General features: G+C 34.7%; 9 protein-coding genes across 9 annotated transcripts in view; 4 read left to right on the plus strand and 5 right to left on the minus strand.

Annotated features, from left to right (window-relative positions):
* The window catches only part of RO3G_03197 (uncharacterized protein), a gene marked incomplete at both ends in the record, with an annotated part of 706 nt that extends 149 nt beyond the window's left edge, over nt 1–557 (plus strand). Inside the window, 3 exons of the mRNA XM_067657788.1 lie at nt 75–186; nt 237–463; nt 537–557. Of these exons, the coding sequence (XP_067513889.1) occupies nt 75–186; nt 237–463; nt 537–557 (360 nt within the window). The remainder of the gene's footprint in view (nt 1–74; nt 187–236; nt 464–536) is intronic.
* Nucleotides 558–850: 293 nt separating this feature from the next.
* On the minus strand, nt 851–1,219 carry RO3G_03198 (uncharacterized protein; the record flags this gene model as incomplete). Its single annotated transcript, XM_067657789.1, has 3 exons — nt 851–940; nt 996–1,098; nt 1,155–1,219. The coding sequence occupies 3 exons, from the start codon at nt 1,217–1,219 to the stop codon at nt 851–853; spliced, it is 258 nt and encodes an 85-aa protein (XP_067513890.1).
* Nucleotides 1,220–1,555: 336 nt separating this feature from the next.
* On the plus strand, nt 1,556–2,251 carry RO3G_03199 (uncharacterized protein; the record flags this gene model as incomplete). Its single annotated transcript, XM_067657790.1, has 1 exon — nt 1,556–2,251. One exon carries the CDS (start codon nt 1,556–1,558, stop codon nt 2,249–2,251), a length of 696 nt encoding a protein of 231 aa, XP_067513891.1.
* A 1,329-nt stretch (nt 2,252–3,580) lies between these two features.
* Nucleotides 3,581–4,183, minus strand: RO3G_03200 (uncharacterized protein; the record flags this gene model as incomplete). The annotated part of the gene is made up of 1 exon (XM_067657791.1): nt 3,581–4,183. One exon carries the CDS (start codon nt 4,181–4,183, stop codon nt 3,581–3,583), a length of 603 nt encoding a protein of 200 aa, XP_067513892.1.
* Nucleotides 4,184–6,899: 2,716 nt separating this feature from the next.
* On the plus strand, nt 6,900–8,915 carry RO3G_03201 (uncharacterized protein; the record flags this gene model as incomplete). Its single annotated transcript, XM_067657792.1, has 9 exons — nt 6,900–6,908; nt 6,957–7,316; nt 7,370–7,416; nt 7,470–7,551; nt 7,599–7,693; nt 7,752–8,011; nt 8,059–8,538; nt 8,590–8,732; nt 8,910–8,915. The coding sequence occupies 9 exons, from the start codon at nt 6,900–6,902 to the stop codon at nt 8,913–8,915; spliced, it is 1,482 nt and encodes a 493-aa protein (XP_067513893.1).
* Nucleotides 8,916–9,237: 322 nt separating this feature from the next.
* Nucleotides 9,238–10,437, minus strand: RO3G_03202 (uncharacterized protein; the record flags this gene model as incomplete). Its single annotated transcript, XM_067657793.1, has 4 exons — nt 9,238–9,267; nt 9,325–10,075; nt 10,210–10,348; nt 10,395–10,437. The coding sequence occupies 4 exons, from the start codon at nt 10,435–10,437 to the stop codon at nt 9,238–9,240; spliced, it is 963 nt and encodes a 320-aa protein (XP_067513894.1).
* Nucleotides 10,438–10,600: 163 nt separating this feature from the next.
* On the minus strand, nt 10,601–11,272 carry RO3G_03203 (uncharacterized protein; the record flags this gene model as incomplete). The annotated part of the gene is made up of 1 exon (XM_067657794.1): nt 10,601–11,272. One exon carries the CDS (start codon nt 11,270–11,272, stop codon nt 10,601–10,603), a length of 672 nt encoding a protein of 223 aa, XP_067513895.1.
* A 399-nt stretch (nt 11,273–11,671) lies between these two features.
* Nucleotides 11,672–12,367, plus strand: RO3G_03204 (uncharacterized protein; the record flags this gene model as incomplete). The annotated part of the gene is made up of 5 exons (XM_067657795.1): nt 11,672–11,678; nt 11,721–11,873; nt 11,943–12,007; nt 12,071–12,171; nt 12,217–12,367. 5 exons carry the CDS (start codon nt 11,672–11,674, stop codon nt 12,365–12,367), a joined length of 477 nt encoding a protein of 158 aa, XP_067513896.1.
* A 402-nt stretch (nt 12,368–12,769) lies between these two features.
* Nucleotides 12,770–13,442, minus strand: RO3G_03205 (uncharacterized protein; the record flags this gene model as incomplete). Its single annotated transcript, XM_067657796.1, has 2 exons — nt 12,770–12,783; nt 12,980–13,442. 2 exons carry the CDS (start codon nt 13,440–13,442, stop codon nt 12,770–12,772), a joined length of 477 nt encoding a protein of 158 aa, XP_067513897.1.
* Nucleotides 13,443–14,278: the final 836 nt, after the last annotated feature.

A 14,278-nucleotide genomic window follows, 5' to 3' on the forward strand; every position in this document is an offset into this window, starting at 1 on the left:
TGTTTGCTAAGACGACCACTACATTACGATCTACGCGCAGCATTATAAATAATAAACGTCTTTATGTAACACAGCCACTACCAACACGACAGGTTTTTACTTGGAAATCTACAGCTTTATTAGGCATCACAGCTGTTGGACTTGCCTTTTACTTTAAGCAAGAAAAAGAAAGACTAAGACTTTTGCGTAAGTTGATTTATTATAAAGCAACAAGAAAGCTTACACTATAAAAAAAGATGAACAAAAAGAAAGAGAAAAGATCAAAAGTTTTGGTAGGCCCAACATTGGAATGCCTTTCAAACTATTTAATGTGAATGAAGACAAGATCACAAGCTCAGAGGACTTGAAAGGGCGTTATTACATGGTTTATTTTGGGTTTACGCACTGCCCAGACATCTGCCCTGAGGAATTGGATAAAATGGCTGAAGTGACAGATCAAGTCAAGAATGAGTTTGGTCAAAATGTATTCGTACCTGTCTTTATTACATGTGATCCACTTCGAGACACAGCTCAAGTTGTCAAAGATTATGTAACAGATTTCCATCCGGATCTTGTAGGATTTACAGGGGATAAAGATGAGCTGAAACAAGTGGCAAGGTCCTTTAGGGTCTATTCATATACACCACCCAACGTAAAACCAGAAGATGATTATTTGGTGGATCACTCAATTTTCTTGTATTTAATGGATCCTCAAGGGAAATTTATTGATTGTTATTCGAGAGATACAACATCAGAAGAAGTCTTTAAAAGTGTTAAAAGTTATATAAATGAATATATTAAAGAAGGTGGTCAACTGTCCACTCAACAATAAAAAAGCAATAGATTACACATAAAAATACACACAAACAGATTAATCTTCCATTTCTACATCGATTTCTTTACTTAATCTGCCTCCTCTTTTACCGTTATCTGGTTTACCAAGACCTGCTGCTCGGTCAGCCTAATACAAATAGCTTTAGTATACAAAATTCAACTCAATTGGTATTGTGTTTTACCTCTTCTTGAGTATAAGGCTCGTCTTCTAATTTCTTGAGTCGTCTCTTGTGTAATTTACTCTTCAAGTGTTCTTGATAATGTGTATCAGAGATAAAGTGACGTCTATAAAAATACACATGAGAAATGGTTACAATAAAATAGAGAACAGCAAAACTTACGCACACTCAACACAGTAGTGTTGACCAAGACCTGGCAAGTCAGTATCAATCTCTTGGTTCTTCATCTTGTCATAATTTTCAGGCTTTAAATCACCGTGGATCTGATCAAGATCTCTAGTATAAGCACGAGTACGTTGCTTACGATAATTGTCTCTAATACCGTGATGTGTTCTCTTGCGACGAAGTCTAATAGGATAATGAGGAACCTTTTTATATATAAAATATAACTTTATACCTTCCCATGTTTTAATTTATAAAAAAAAATATAAAAGTCAAGTAGTCTAGTTTTTTTTTTTAAAAAAAAAAAAAAAAAAAAAAAAAAAAAGACAAAGGAAAGAGAGAATGTGTATGTGGCTGAGTCATATCTTTAATGCAACCCTTTTTTTTTTTTTACTGTCTGAATGAAACTTTCCAAAGACGTAGAGATTGATGAACAAGTTGATTTCAATACTCTACTACAAAACGAGCAGCTTTTACAAGGTTTATCACTATCAGGCTATGAACGACCCTCACCCATTCAGTTGAAGGCAATACCTATAGGAAGATTAGGTATTGATTTGATCGCTCAAGCCAAGTCAGGTACTGGTAAAACCGTCGTGTTTGGCGTGATTGCGATCGAAAATGTCAACACTTCTATTCAATTACCTCAGGTGATCATGGTAGCACCTACACGGGAAATAGCCGTTCAAATCAGAGATGTAGTGCGATCCTTAGCTCAGCTGATGCCTTTAAAATGTGAAGCCATCATTGGTGGACTGTCTGTCCAGGCCGATGCTCAAAAGCTGGCAGGATGTCAGATTATTGTGGGCACACCAGGTCGTTTGCTGGCTCTTTTGGAGGATAAAAAGATCAATACTTCTCAACTCAAGCTTTGGGTGATGGACGAAGCAGATAAATTGATGTCCGACAAACTTCAGTCTCAAGTGCAAGCTGTTTTTAACAGATTGCCCAAGACGATTCAGTGTATTGCGTTTTCCGCAACTTTTACAGAAGAATTGGTAGCTGATTTGTCCATGTTTATGAAGTCACCACAACAGATTCGATTGACAGAAGGTGTACCTACACTCAAAGGTACCGAAACGATAGCTAACGAATAGTGTTGCATATTGACTTATACATAGAGGTTCAGCAATATTATGTCAACATTCAAGAAGCATCATCTAATTTAGCTGTATATCGATTGAAATTTGAAGAAGCAGCTAAATTATTAAGCAAGATACCCTTTTACCAATGCATGATATTTGTCAACAATTTACCAAGGTCCATTGAACTAACGGATTGGCTAAATGAAATTGGATGGAAATCAGGTCATATTAGCTCTAGCCTGACCCAAGATAAACGATTATCGGTGATGGAACAAATGCGACAATTTAAATTGCGTGTGCTTGTTTGCAGTGATTTAGTAAGATAGTCATGATTCTCTTCCCCCCCCCTCCTCCTCCTTTTTTTGTTTTGTTTGCTAAATTTCACTTAGGTTGCTCGTGGTATTGATATTGATCGAGTGAATCTAGTTATCAACCTTGATATGCCTTGGGAGGTCGAGACTTATTTACATCGGGTGGGTCGTACAGGCAGATATGGTAAGGAGATGAGAGAGGGGGAGTGTTAAATCAGGAGAATAGCATGATTTACACACTTTTAAGGAACGTCTGGAATAGCTGTCAATCTCATTGGACCGGAAGATGTCACTTTTTTAAATGTACTTGAAGAACGAAAGATACAGATTCGACCACTTCCAGGTAAATAATTTATAGGGTATCTTTTTTAATATAGTGAGTTAATATGGCAATGTTAGATAAAGTGAGTTATAGCGAATATATAAAAGAATTATCAGCGGAAGAACAAGATTCATTAAGAAAGTATCGATCTGTCAATATTGAGGCTAAGCCATTTAAGCCTGTAGAGAAAATAAGAAAGAAACAACAACCACTGAAAAAGAAGATTAAGAAAATTTCTGAAATGGAAGCAACCGAAACCAGTGTGAAAATCAAGAGAGCTCAACCAAAATCCATATTTATTCCACCCGATTTGTTTTTTTGATATAAATGCAAATAAATCATTGTTTTATTTTATTGGGGAGTTTCTTTTTTTTTTTATTATTATTATTGTGTATATGGAAATGTGCTTTTTTTATATTTATAAAGAGGGGGGGAAAGTTGATAGATAAAAAAAAAGGTGCCTTGTCTAAAAAAAAAAGGAGGGAAAATAAAATTTAAATTAAAAAAAAAAAAATGTCATTCATACTTTTTAATAAATGAAAATAGGGCCGGCCGATCCAGGAAAAATAAAAATAAAGCATAGGTTGATAATGAAGATACATAACATATAAAAGGAATTAGAGAATCATAAAGTAAATAAAAAGGTCATAACATAAAATAAGAGAGAGAGAGAGAGAGAGAGAGAGAAAGAGTGGGAAATAAAGGATGTTAACAAGTATGTCGTCTTTCTAACAAATCATATTGATTAAAAAAAGACAAGTTTGAATCAAAGATAGGGTCAAAAAGACGAGGCTCTGTAAAGACATCAGGTACGACCTGTTGAGTAAAGTATGAGACGTGAGGTGGGATTTTATCTTCTACAGAAAGATTCCAATGACCATAAAAGGAAGTATCGATCACTGAATTCAGATCAACAATAGGTGTGACGGGTGTCATGAGTAACTCGTCTTCGGTAGGATAAGATGCTGTGCGAACCATGGGTTCAGCAGTTCTCTTGGTGGAAGAAACCTTTTCTTTTGCTCTTCTGTTCTGAAACCAGACTTGGACACCTCGAGGAGTCATATCAAGTTGCTGTGCAAGCCATCGACGCATAGAAGCATTTGGTTTAGGGTTTTCCAAAAATGTCTTTTCGAGCACTTTGAATTGAGCTCGACTGGTTCTCTTGCGACGCTTGATTTCGAATGGATTGTAAAATGACGTTTTGAATTGGCTGTCATTGGCAGTTGATTCAGAAAAAACCATATTTTTTTCGGGTGACTTTGTTGATACATAAAATGAACTCTCTGAAAATTGGCATACACTATGATTCATAGTTGCAGAAGACATAAAATAAAAAAGTAAAAAAAAAAAGTAGTTAAAGTGTGTTTATACAAAAAAAAAAAGAAAAAGAAAAAGAAAGCTTCCTTTCATATTTAAAGATAATTCAACTACTGAATAAGGGGGTGACATGTCCTTAACTATAAATTAGGGGAAATACAATGTGAAAGAGGTAGTAAGAGAGTGTGAGAGTGAGAGAGAGAAAGTGAGGGAGGGAGAGGGGGGAGGCGAATGGATCAAGAAGAAAAACATGTAGCGTTGTATTGAAGGAGAGAATAGTAGCCCATCAAGATAATGTGGAATAAAAACAATAAAACAAGTCTAAAGTATGGTGTGTACAATTTACTTGATATTTTTTTTAAATCAAGATAACAACACAAAAAAAGTTGGGAGGTTTGTACGGGAGATAACATTAATAAATCGCACAGAAGAATGCTCCCAAAAAAAAAAAAAAAAAAATAATAATAATAATAACAATAATAATAGTAATCTAAAAGGGGAGACATGAATTCGATCAGAGAATAGTGGCAATTAACGTTTTAGATTTTGTTTGTAGATCAATAATATATTAAACTATTGTATAAAAAGAGCGCGCATATACTTGTTGCTTTAAATAAATTAAAAGCTGCTTAAATATCCACAAATCAAGCAAGTGTTGTCAGAGGGGGTACAAAAACTACTTTTTGACGTACTTGTGCATGCTTCATTCTTTTTTTTTTAAAAAAAAAAAAAGTGAGGAGGGAAACGCTTGCCGATCGAAACGTACTGCTTTTCACGTTTTTATTTTATTTTTAAAAATCCAGCTTCTTGCCCTAGTACATCTTTCTGCTTCTCTCTCCACCTTCTCTTTGTCTGTTTGTGATGATATTATTTGTATTAAAAATACATTTTACAAAGAATACAAGGATTTCCTTGCTATCATTCTTTTTTGGTTTTTACAATAGCTTTCTAAAGCATAAAGGCTGTATTATAAAGAGTTAGAAACTTGTAAAATAAGATGTCATGTAGACCAATGCATTTTACTATTACTGGTTATATCTTGATTATTCATAAATGGGAATGTCTTCTTTACAAAGCTCCTTTAAAACATGATGTCACTTTTTAATCAAATAGAATGAAAAAGAACGACACTGACGCATAAGTCGATGAAAGAGAAGTATGTATCAATTACTGTATGCTTTCCTTAATTTTCCAAATTTGTAGAATATGCATAAAACAGGTACGCAAGAAAGAAAGAAGAAAAAAAAAAAAAAAAAAAAAAAGGCTAAAAACAGTGCAGTTTATCTCAAATACAAAAAATTACTGTTTTCTTCTTCTTTTTCTCTCTTTCTCTTTTTCTCTATTTACCTTCTAATACTTGGAACGTACAGCTTTCATTTTTGGTAAATAATTTTAGTTTTCATACGTAAATAGTTCAACATATTTTATTAATTTAATTGATTCAGTAAAGAAAAGCCAAGTATCAATAGCCTATTTCCCTCTTTCTCTCTCTCTTTGACACAAACACACACACATACCTTCTCTCTCTTTCTCTCTTCCCCCCTTGGAAAAATAAAGTAAATAACGGAGAGAAAGGGGAAGATATTGCATATTTTTACAAGGACTACTTTATAAGAAAGGTAAACAGTCAATGGTTTGACAGATAGGTTTTAACAAAAAGAAAGCTATACGTGGGTTGTTTATAGACCAAAAACAACATAGCATTCATCTTCTTCTCCTTATTTATGAGTGTCTCCTTTTTAGATTATTCTCCTTACTTTTTGAAGATAAGCTTTGTATTTTTTTTCAATGTTTATAATTTGAAAGAACACTCAATGATATTTATACATAATTCATATGCATCTTATATGTCCGCTTTTTTTCTTTACTTTAGTCTATTCATCAAACCCTCACTCACTCATTCACAAAAAAAAAAAAAAAAAAAAAAAAAAAAAAAAAAAAAAAAAAAAGAGAGAGAGAGTGAGAGTGAGTGAGTGAGTGAGTTGACAGGTTAAGGAGAAACATTTTTGGAAGATAATTATTTACATTGCATAAAGAAAATCCATATTCTTTCTTTTCTCTCTTTCTCTTTCTCTTTCTCTTTCTCTCTCTCTCTCTCTCTCTCTCTCTCTCTCTCTCTCTCTCTCTCTCTCTCTCTTTTTCTCTCTCTTTCTCTTTTCTCTCTTTCTTATATTTAAATTGAGAATGGAAACCTATTTATCGAGATCTAAAAGTGGAGGAGCAGATACGTTACTAAGACAAGAACAATATAAACAAAATGAAAAAGAAGCCATTGATTACCTAAATTCAATGTTAAACACAAATATTATCGAGCTTCATGACGATTTAAAAGATGGCGTTTTATTATGCAAGTGAGTTATTTGTGTGTGTGGCTGCATTATGGACAGAAAGAGAGAAAGGGAGAATAAAGGGGAAGGATGAAAGGAACTAATTGTCTACACAGTTTAATAAATAAACTAAAGCCAGGAACTGTAAAACAAGTGGGATATAAAGACTTATCATTCATTAAGGTAAGCAACTAGATCATAAGTTGTCTATGCTAATAGGATTCCGTAGGTGGATAACATCACTCGATTCTTACAAGGAGCCCGTCAGGTATTTATATATTAATAATAGGAGAAAGGGAACAGATTGATTAAATAAGGTGACATAGTTTGGCTTAAAAAAATCAGAATTATTTGATACAATGGATTTATTTGAAGCAAAAAATATGGAAGCTGTAAATAGTCAATTGATTTGTTATTATCGTATTCATTTGTTTTCTTAGGTGATTCATACAATATTAGCCATCTCAAAATTAACACCACAGCAAATACTATCAGCACAGAGAAAGAGATCCATTCGACGAGATAAATTTGCACGCCCACCCAAATCACCTTTGAGATCCTCAGTGACCGACATTTACGCCTTTCGAAGACATACAGCTCACTTTGATGAAGATGAAGCGACAAAGATGCAGAACAGAAGATTTTCTTCACCAGCCGAGAATCATACATTTCCCAACAGACACAAGGATAAGAAAAGAAATGAATCCACTCATGATATATTAGCACTGGAAAAAGAAAATGATGAGGATAAAGAGGAAAAGATGTTGACTTACAATAAAGACGGAGTGAATACACATTATGTAAATTGCATCTAAACCCTTTTTAAGTTGTTTACTAATCTTTATGAATCTAGCAACTGGGTAATTGTATTGGCAAAGGTCAATTTGGATCTGTCTATAGGTAATAAAAGAAGAGAGGAGAAGGAATGCTGTAATAATAAACAATCACTCTAGAGCTCTTGACCTAGCAACAGGAGAAATAGTAGCCGTAAAAAAATTATATTTTGAGAATGGTGAATTAGATCATGAAATATTGGTAACTAAAGAAAGGAGAAAATAATCAACCACTGAAATATTCTGTAGAAAGAAGTTGCTTTATTAAAAACCTTGTCTCATTCAAATGTTATTCGATATCTTGGATTTATTCAAAATCAGAATAGTATAAACATCATATTAGAGTAAGTCTTTTTTAAAAGAGAGAGAAATCAACTTTACTATTTTCTTACCTCTCATTAGATATGCAGAGAATGGATCGTTAAGTTCAACATTAAAAGCATTTGGAGCATTTCCAGAGAAGCTGGTTGCTTCCTTTTGTATCAAAATATTAAACGGCTTAGAATACCTTCATTCCAATCAAGTCGTTCACTGTGATCTCAAAGCGGCCAATATCTTGACAACAAAGACGGGTGATGTCAAACTAACTGATTTTGGTATTTCTCTGAATTTAAAAATGAAGAGCGCTGATGCTAGTAGCGTGTCAGGGACACCCAACTGGAGTAAGTCTATTTGAACCTTGCTTTCATATGCTAAATATATCTCACAGTGGCACCCGAGGTCATTGAATTAAAAGGAGCTTCTACAAAATCAGATATTTGGTCTCTTGGCTGTACCTTGATCGAGCTCATCACTGGTAAACCACCTTATTCAGACCTGATCTCGATGTCTGCCATGTTTCACATCGTAGAAGATAAAAATCCGCCCTTGCCAGACAACATATCCAAGGACATGGCCGACTTTCTCTTGGCCTGTTTTCAAAAGGACCCCCAATCACGCCCCTCGGCTACTCAACTCAGGGCACATAAATGGATTGTGAAAAGCCAGCAGCGTATCAGGACATCAGAGACGTATTCACATGAATTGACAAATTATCTGCAATCTTATTCTGTTGATGACGAACATAAAAGTTATACAAGTGAAAGTCAAGTCACTTTATTTGATGAAACAGCCACAGTAGATCATTTGAAGTCATCTTCTTTAATAGAAGAAGATTATGTGACACATCGTTTTATTCACACATCCTTTGGTATATTGAAATCATACTAGTATCACAGCAAGATGTTAATCTTATTTATAGAAATGGAGTGTAAAGTATGTGGTGATATCACAAGAGGCCAATCGTTGTGCTGTCAAGTGTGTTCACTGATTTGCCATGAGGATTGTAAAAAGTCTGCGTTTTCTTGCCCACCCAAAGTGAATGATCAACAGCCTTCCTACGATGTAAGTTATTTAGTTATTATCTTTGTCATACTTAACCTCTGTAGTCCTCTGCAAAGGTATACAACGGACGTCGTAAATTCTCCTTGGATTCAAAAACCAACATGATGAACAATTCGCTTTTCCATCAACTAAAACCAGAAGATGCAGAAAGCATACGCCAATATGTATTAACATTAGGATTGACACCACAAGAGCAGCAAGCACTAACTGCAAATCAAGCCTTACTATCTCATGCGTTGTCTTTGCAGAGAATGAATAAGACTGAATCATTCAAGCAACATAAACCGTCAAATAATACAAAAAAAAGAAGCAGTAGAAAACAATCCGAAGATTGTGTTATTGCCTAATCAATGTCATTCACAAGTTTTATACTCTCCTTTCTTTTTACTTTTTACCTTGTAACAAAAAAGCATATTCTTTCCTTTTATACTCGTCACCCCCCTCCTTTTTTTTATATAAAAAAAAATAAAGCAAATAATTTTTATTGTTCTTTTTGGCAAAATAATCAGGTTCTTCTTTTCTTGAATCTTGAATTCTACAATCAATCCTTAGTTTTTTTTTTTCTTTCTTTTATAAACAGGATACAACTTACCAAGTTCATGTTATGATTGTTTTCTTGAACATGGACCTTTCTCTTGTTGTTATTGTTGACTTGCATTGTTCTTTTATGGTTATTCGTATTTCTTTGTGTTGTTGTCAATGGTTTCTGCTGATTGGCTTCAAACGTAATGATTCGACCATTACCTATCACCGTATTCTTTTCTGCGGTCACCACACGCTTCTTTTCCTTGTTTTTCACAATCCACTGATTATCCACCTTATTGTTAAGGAACGGTCTCTTTCTGTTCGGAATCAGTTTATTCTTCTTTTGATGGATCTGTGTGACGATTTGATTCAGATTGGTGTTTTTCAGCAAGGGACCGGTCCTGTTCTTCTTTTTGGTCATGACGGACTTTGAGTTGAGGGAATGTTTGGGCAGGGTGAGAGGATGGGGTTTAGCATCCTTCTTGACCCGCTTCTTGGCCACCGTCTCTTTTTTTGTCACTGTCGTCGTCTTTGATTTTTCTGTCGTCTTGGGAGTTTCTGTCGTCGTACCAAATCGCGCAGCACGCAGCTGTTTCATCTCTTCCTCACTGACCTTGACACCAAATCGTTTCATTCTTTCCAGTCGACGCTGAGCGTCTGATTTGATTTGGTCTGCTGTAGACGTCTTGTCGGTCGTGCCCTGAGGCTTGTCAAACGTGATGGGTGTAAACTTGAAGACGTTCTGACTGACCGGTCTCTCTTCTTGTGTGGGCAGTGTGGTCACTGCTGCTGCTGGTATAGGTGTTGGTTTCGATGGACTGATGGGTTTTTCAAATCACAAGTCCTCGTCATCAGAAAGAACACTTTCTTTTAAAATGTCGAGTGATTTATAACTTTCTTGACTACAAAAAGAAATATAAACATTGTATGTAAAAAAACAATAAACACTTACAGTTTCGAATCACCAAATTCTTCTAAATCAAGTTCTTTTTCCAACTTTTCCAACTCTTTACGTTTATCAAAATGAACCAATCTTTCAATCAGTTCATCCTTTTTGCCAGTTTGAGAAAGACCATTTTTTTCTAATAAACCTATGATCCCATATTATTAACATTCTTAAATATTGTTTAAATTTACCTTGAAGATCTTTTACTTTTAACTGCTTGTATTTCTCACTCATATTTTAACTGGGGAAAAAAAAAAAAAAAAAAAAAAAAAAAAGTGGACAGGGAAGAGAGAGAGAGAGACAGAATTTTTTTTTTTAATATTTTTTATTTTCAGTCAAAAAGTGATTTTGAATAGACAGAGAAATACAAAGAGAGAAGAGAGTTTATTTAAAGTATTTAATAATAAAAAGAAGAATTATTAGAAGAACGTAAATCTGATCCGGCAGTTAATCTATAAAAAGCAGAAGGGGGCCTTTTCTCTTCATTCAATAAATTTTGAATTGTATTTAATTTCGGGGAAGAAGAGACGGAAGAAGAAGAAGAAGATTCGGGATAGTTTAAAGGAGGAGGTAACCGAACATAATAATCATCCATTTCTTCGTGTTTCCTTTTTCCTCCGTCATAAATACCGGAATGATAAAGATAACCGGAGTTACGGGATTCCGATTGTTGTTGTAATAATAACTGAAGAATATCTTCAATAGCTCCAAGACGTTGTTCAATCGATTGAAGTGTAAGTTTACTCATATCAACATTTTTTGTAGATGTTTGTGAGGTAGTGGTCTTGATGATATGCTGTTGTTGCTGATGTTGTTGTTGTTGTTGTTGTTGGTGCTGTTGCTGGTGTTGGTGCTGGTGCTGGTGCTGTTGAGTGTGATTGCTATTGGCGTATTTACATTCAACATTTGTCTTTATACAACCAATACAAGGCTTTTCACCATTGCATTTTGTCTTTTTCCTTCTACATTCACAACAGGCACTAATCACCTTGAGTCTCTTACGTCTTGTTTTATCCGTATTCAACTTGACAGCCACATTTTCCAAAGGTACATTAATGTTATTATTCATGATATTTATAAAGGAAAGGAGATAATATTGTTATAAAAAAGGAGAGAGAGAGAGAGAAAGAGAAAGAAGAAATGAAAGAAGAGAGGAGAAGAAAAGGAAGAGAGAAAGAAATAAGTAGGAGAAAGAAACGTGGGAGATGGGAATACGAAAGAACCAAAGAGGGTTAAAAGGAACGTTTTTTTTTTTTTCTCTTTGAAAAACTTTAAATCGTTTCACACACACCCCATCTCATGTGAGTACCTATTTTTATATTGCCGACATCCGATATTATAATGCGATAGGCAGTACGGTATTTGCTTAGGAGTTGGAAAGAAAGAGGATAAATAAAAAGCCAGACAGTTGTATAAATACCGTGAGTTAAAGGAGCTTATCTACTTTTTTCTTCCTTTATTTAATAGAATGAAGGGTAGAATACGATCATAATAACAATGTATTCAACACGTATTAGATAGTACAAATTGGGATGGTTTATGGGAAGCAGGAAAAACCGCTTGGGATGCTGGTAAACCTAGTCCTGCTTTAGTTGACTTGTTTGACAATCCAGATACTTGTTCTCTTATTCCAAAGCATGGACAAGCCCTCGTTCCTGGATGTGGCTCGGGTATATAATCAAGTCTGTACGTATATTTCTGTTCTCATATGAGGATAGGTTATGATGTTGTGTTTTTAGCAAATGAGAATAGACATGTCACTGGTATGGATATAAGTCCTACTTGTGTTGACTTACTTCACAAAGTAAAGCAAAAAAAAAAATAGAAATCTAGCAGATGAACTCAATTTAAAAAATAATAATAATAGAATCATCCAGATGCAACGGCTCACAATTATCAATTTATATGTGCTGATTTTTTCAAGTTTGATGTTCCTAATGAAGGATATGATCTTGCTTACGATTACACGTAAAGAAATAACTTGTGCATGAAATATGACTTACATGACGATAGATTCCTGTGTGCATTACCACCTGCCTTTAGACCTGCTTGGGCCTCAAGATATGCGCAGATCATTAAAAAAGATGGTGTATTGATCACACTCATGTACCCCATTGACACTCATGAAGGTGGACCCCCTTTTGCTGTGAATGAATTATTGTAATGCTTATGGAAAAAAGAGAATGATTGAATCTTATTCTTTTCTTTTTAGGTACAAGGACCTATTATCTTCCAATTTTGACTTGCTTTTTATCAAAGATGCTCAAGGTCATCCATCCAGAATAGGTAAAGAAAAGATTGCGATTTGGAAAAGAAAATAAAAAATTCGTTTCTTACACATGCGATATTTTGAGTTTAAAATGTTGGTTATAAATTGGATTCAAGTAGCGCAATTTTATCCGTCCCCTTAAATCGGATGGATTATGAATCTTTATCCACATTCCCAACGGAACCATATCATCCGATTTTATTTCACACTCTCCATCTACCTGCCTTCAATAGCGGTCTCACTCTCAAAAACCAATAGCCTAGACCATAAGCAGCTCCACCAACATGTGCTGCACTATCAATAATACCAGACTGTATAATATAAGTACACTTGCTCATCCCATATCATGACAACTCACATTCAAACTACTCGCCAAGTAAATATCATACGCAGCAAACAGACCCACACAAGCAAACGCTGGCATCGGAATAATAAAGAATACTAAAAAGGTTGCTCTTGGAACTACAAATGATTAACAGCCATCCGTTCTTGGTGAAAAAGACTTACATGCACAAGCAAAAAAGCTTGTTAAACCCATAATCGATCCAGATGCACCCAAAGAAAATTCATGTCGACCACGTTGATGATATCCATACTTGCTTCTTTCCAAAGAAGGTCGAATGTATTTTTTATAGGCGAGTGTTGTCAGTGAAGCACAGAGACCTGCACCTGCATAGAGTAGCAAAAATCGAGAGGGACCGATGGCCTCGAGGACACCTTGACCCATCGAATAGAGCACAAACATATTCATACCCAAGTGAGGAAGTAAGTTGTGTGAGAAGGCTGAGGTCAACAGTGTATAATAGCGTCCACTGTCAAATGAAGCTTCAGAGACTGTAAAGTGTCTGTACATGAAATTCAACCAACGTGCGTCGCCAAACTGACTGTAACTATTCTTGGCATAGGTCCAGACGAGAAAGACACCCAGGTTGGTGCCAATGATTGTCCAAAGCACCTTGTTGGGATCCATATTGTTAAGACGACGACTGATTCTCTTAAGCGGGTTCTGTTGTTGTCTGACTGCTTCTGAAAGTGAGTTGTTGTAATAGTGGGGTCTGATATACGTTCGACAGGGGACTTTGATCATCAGATTGGTAGTGGCTGATCTAGCCACATTTCCTAATGAAAGGAATCTATTCATTTTTGTTGTCAATTAAAAAAAAAAAAATTAAAAAAAAAAAAAAAAAAAAAAAAAAAACGGGATAAACATTTTTTTTTTCCCTTTTTTCCAACTCAAGGTCAGTACGTATTCTTTATAATTCAAATTGAATTGGCTATCACTTGTCAAATATACAAAAGCATGTAAAGAAATAAGAAGCATATAAAAAGGTGTACAATCAAATTTTCATTTAAACCATGTATGCATTCCTTGATCAAAATGGCAAACAAGACGCCTTTGTAGCCACATAGCATCTTTTTTTTTTTTTTACGCGTCATTTCGTCATGAACAAAGGAGTAAAATGCAAAGGATTTCATGTTTACGTGATCAATACTATTCTCCTTTAACTTTCTTACGCGAATTCACGTACACAAGATCATGTTGCTCTTGTGTAACTTTTATAGGCGATAAAACGAAACAAATAAAACTCATATATTCAAATCGAGCTTTTTGTTTATGCATAAATAAATAAAATAAAAAAAAAACTCGATAAATACTATCCTATCCTTATGCTTTCAATCTACTTTTATATGTTTTTAATTTAACCTTTTCTTGTTCAACATTCTCTTCTCTTGAACTCCCTTTTAATTGTACATGCCTTTCTCCTTTTTTCTTGTCATGTTTGTGGATCGTGTTTAATAAGTCTT

Source organism: Rhizopus delemar, genomic scaffold (assembly GCF_000149305.1).
Source record: "Rhizopus delemar RA 99-880 supercont3.2 genomic scaffold, whole genome shotgun sequence".
Classification (NCBI taxonomy): domain Eukaryota; kingdom Fungi; phylum Mucoromycota; class Mucoromycetes; order Mucorales; family Rhizopodaceae; genus Rhizopus; species Rhizopus delemar.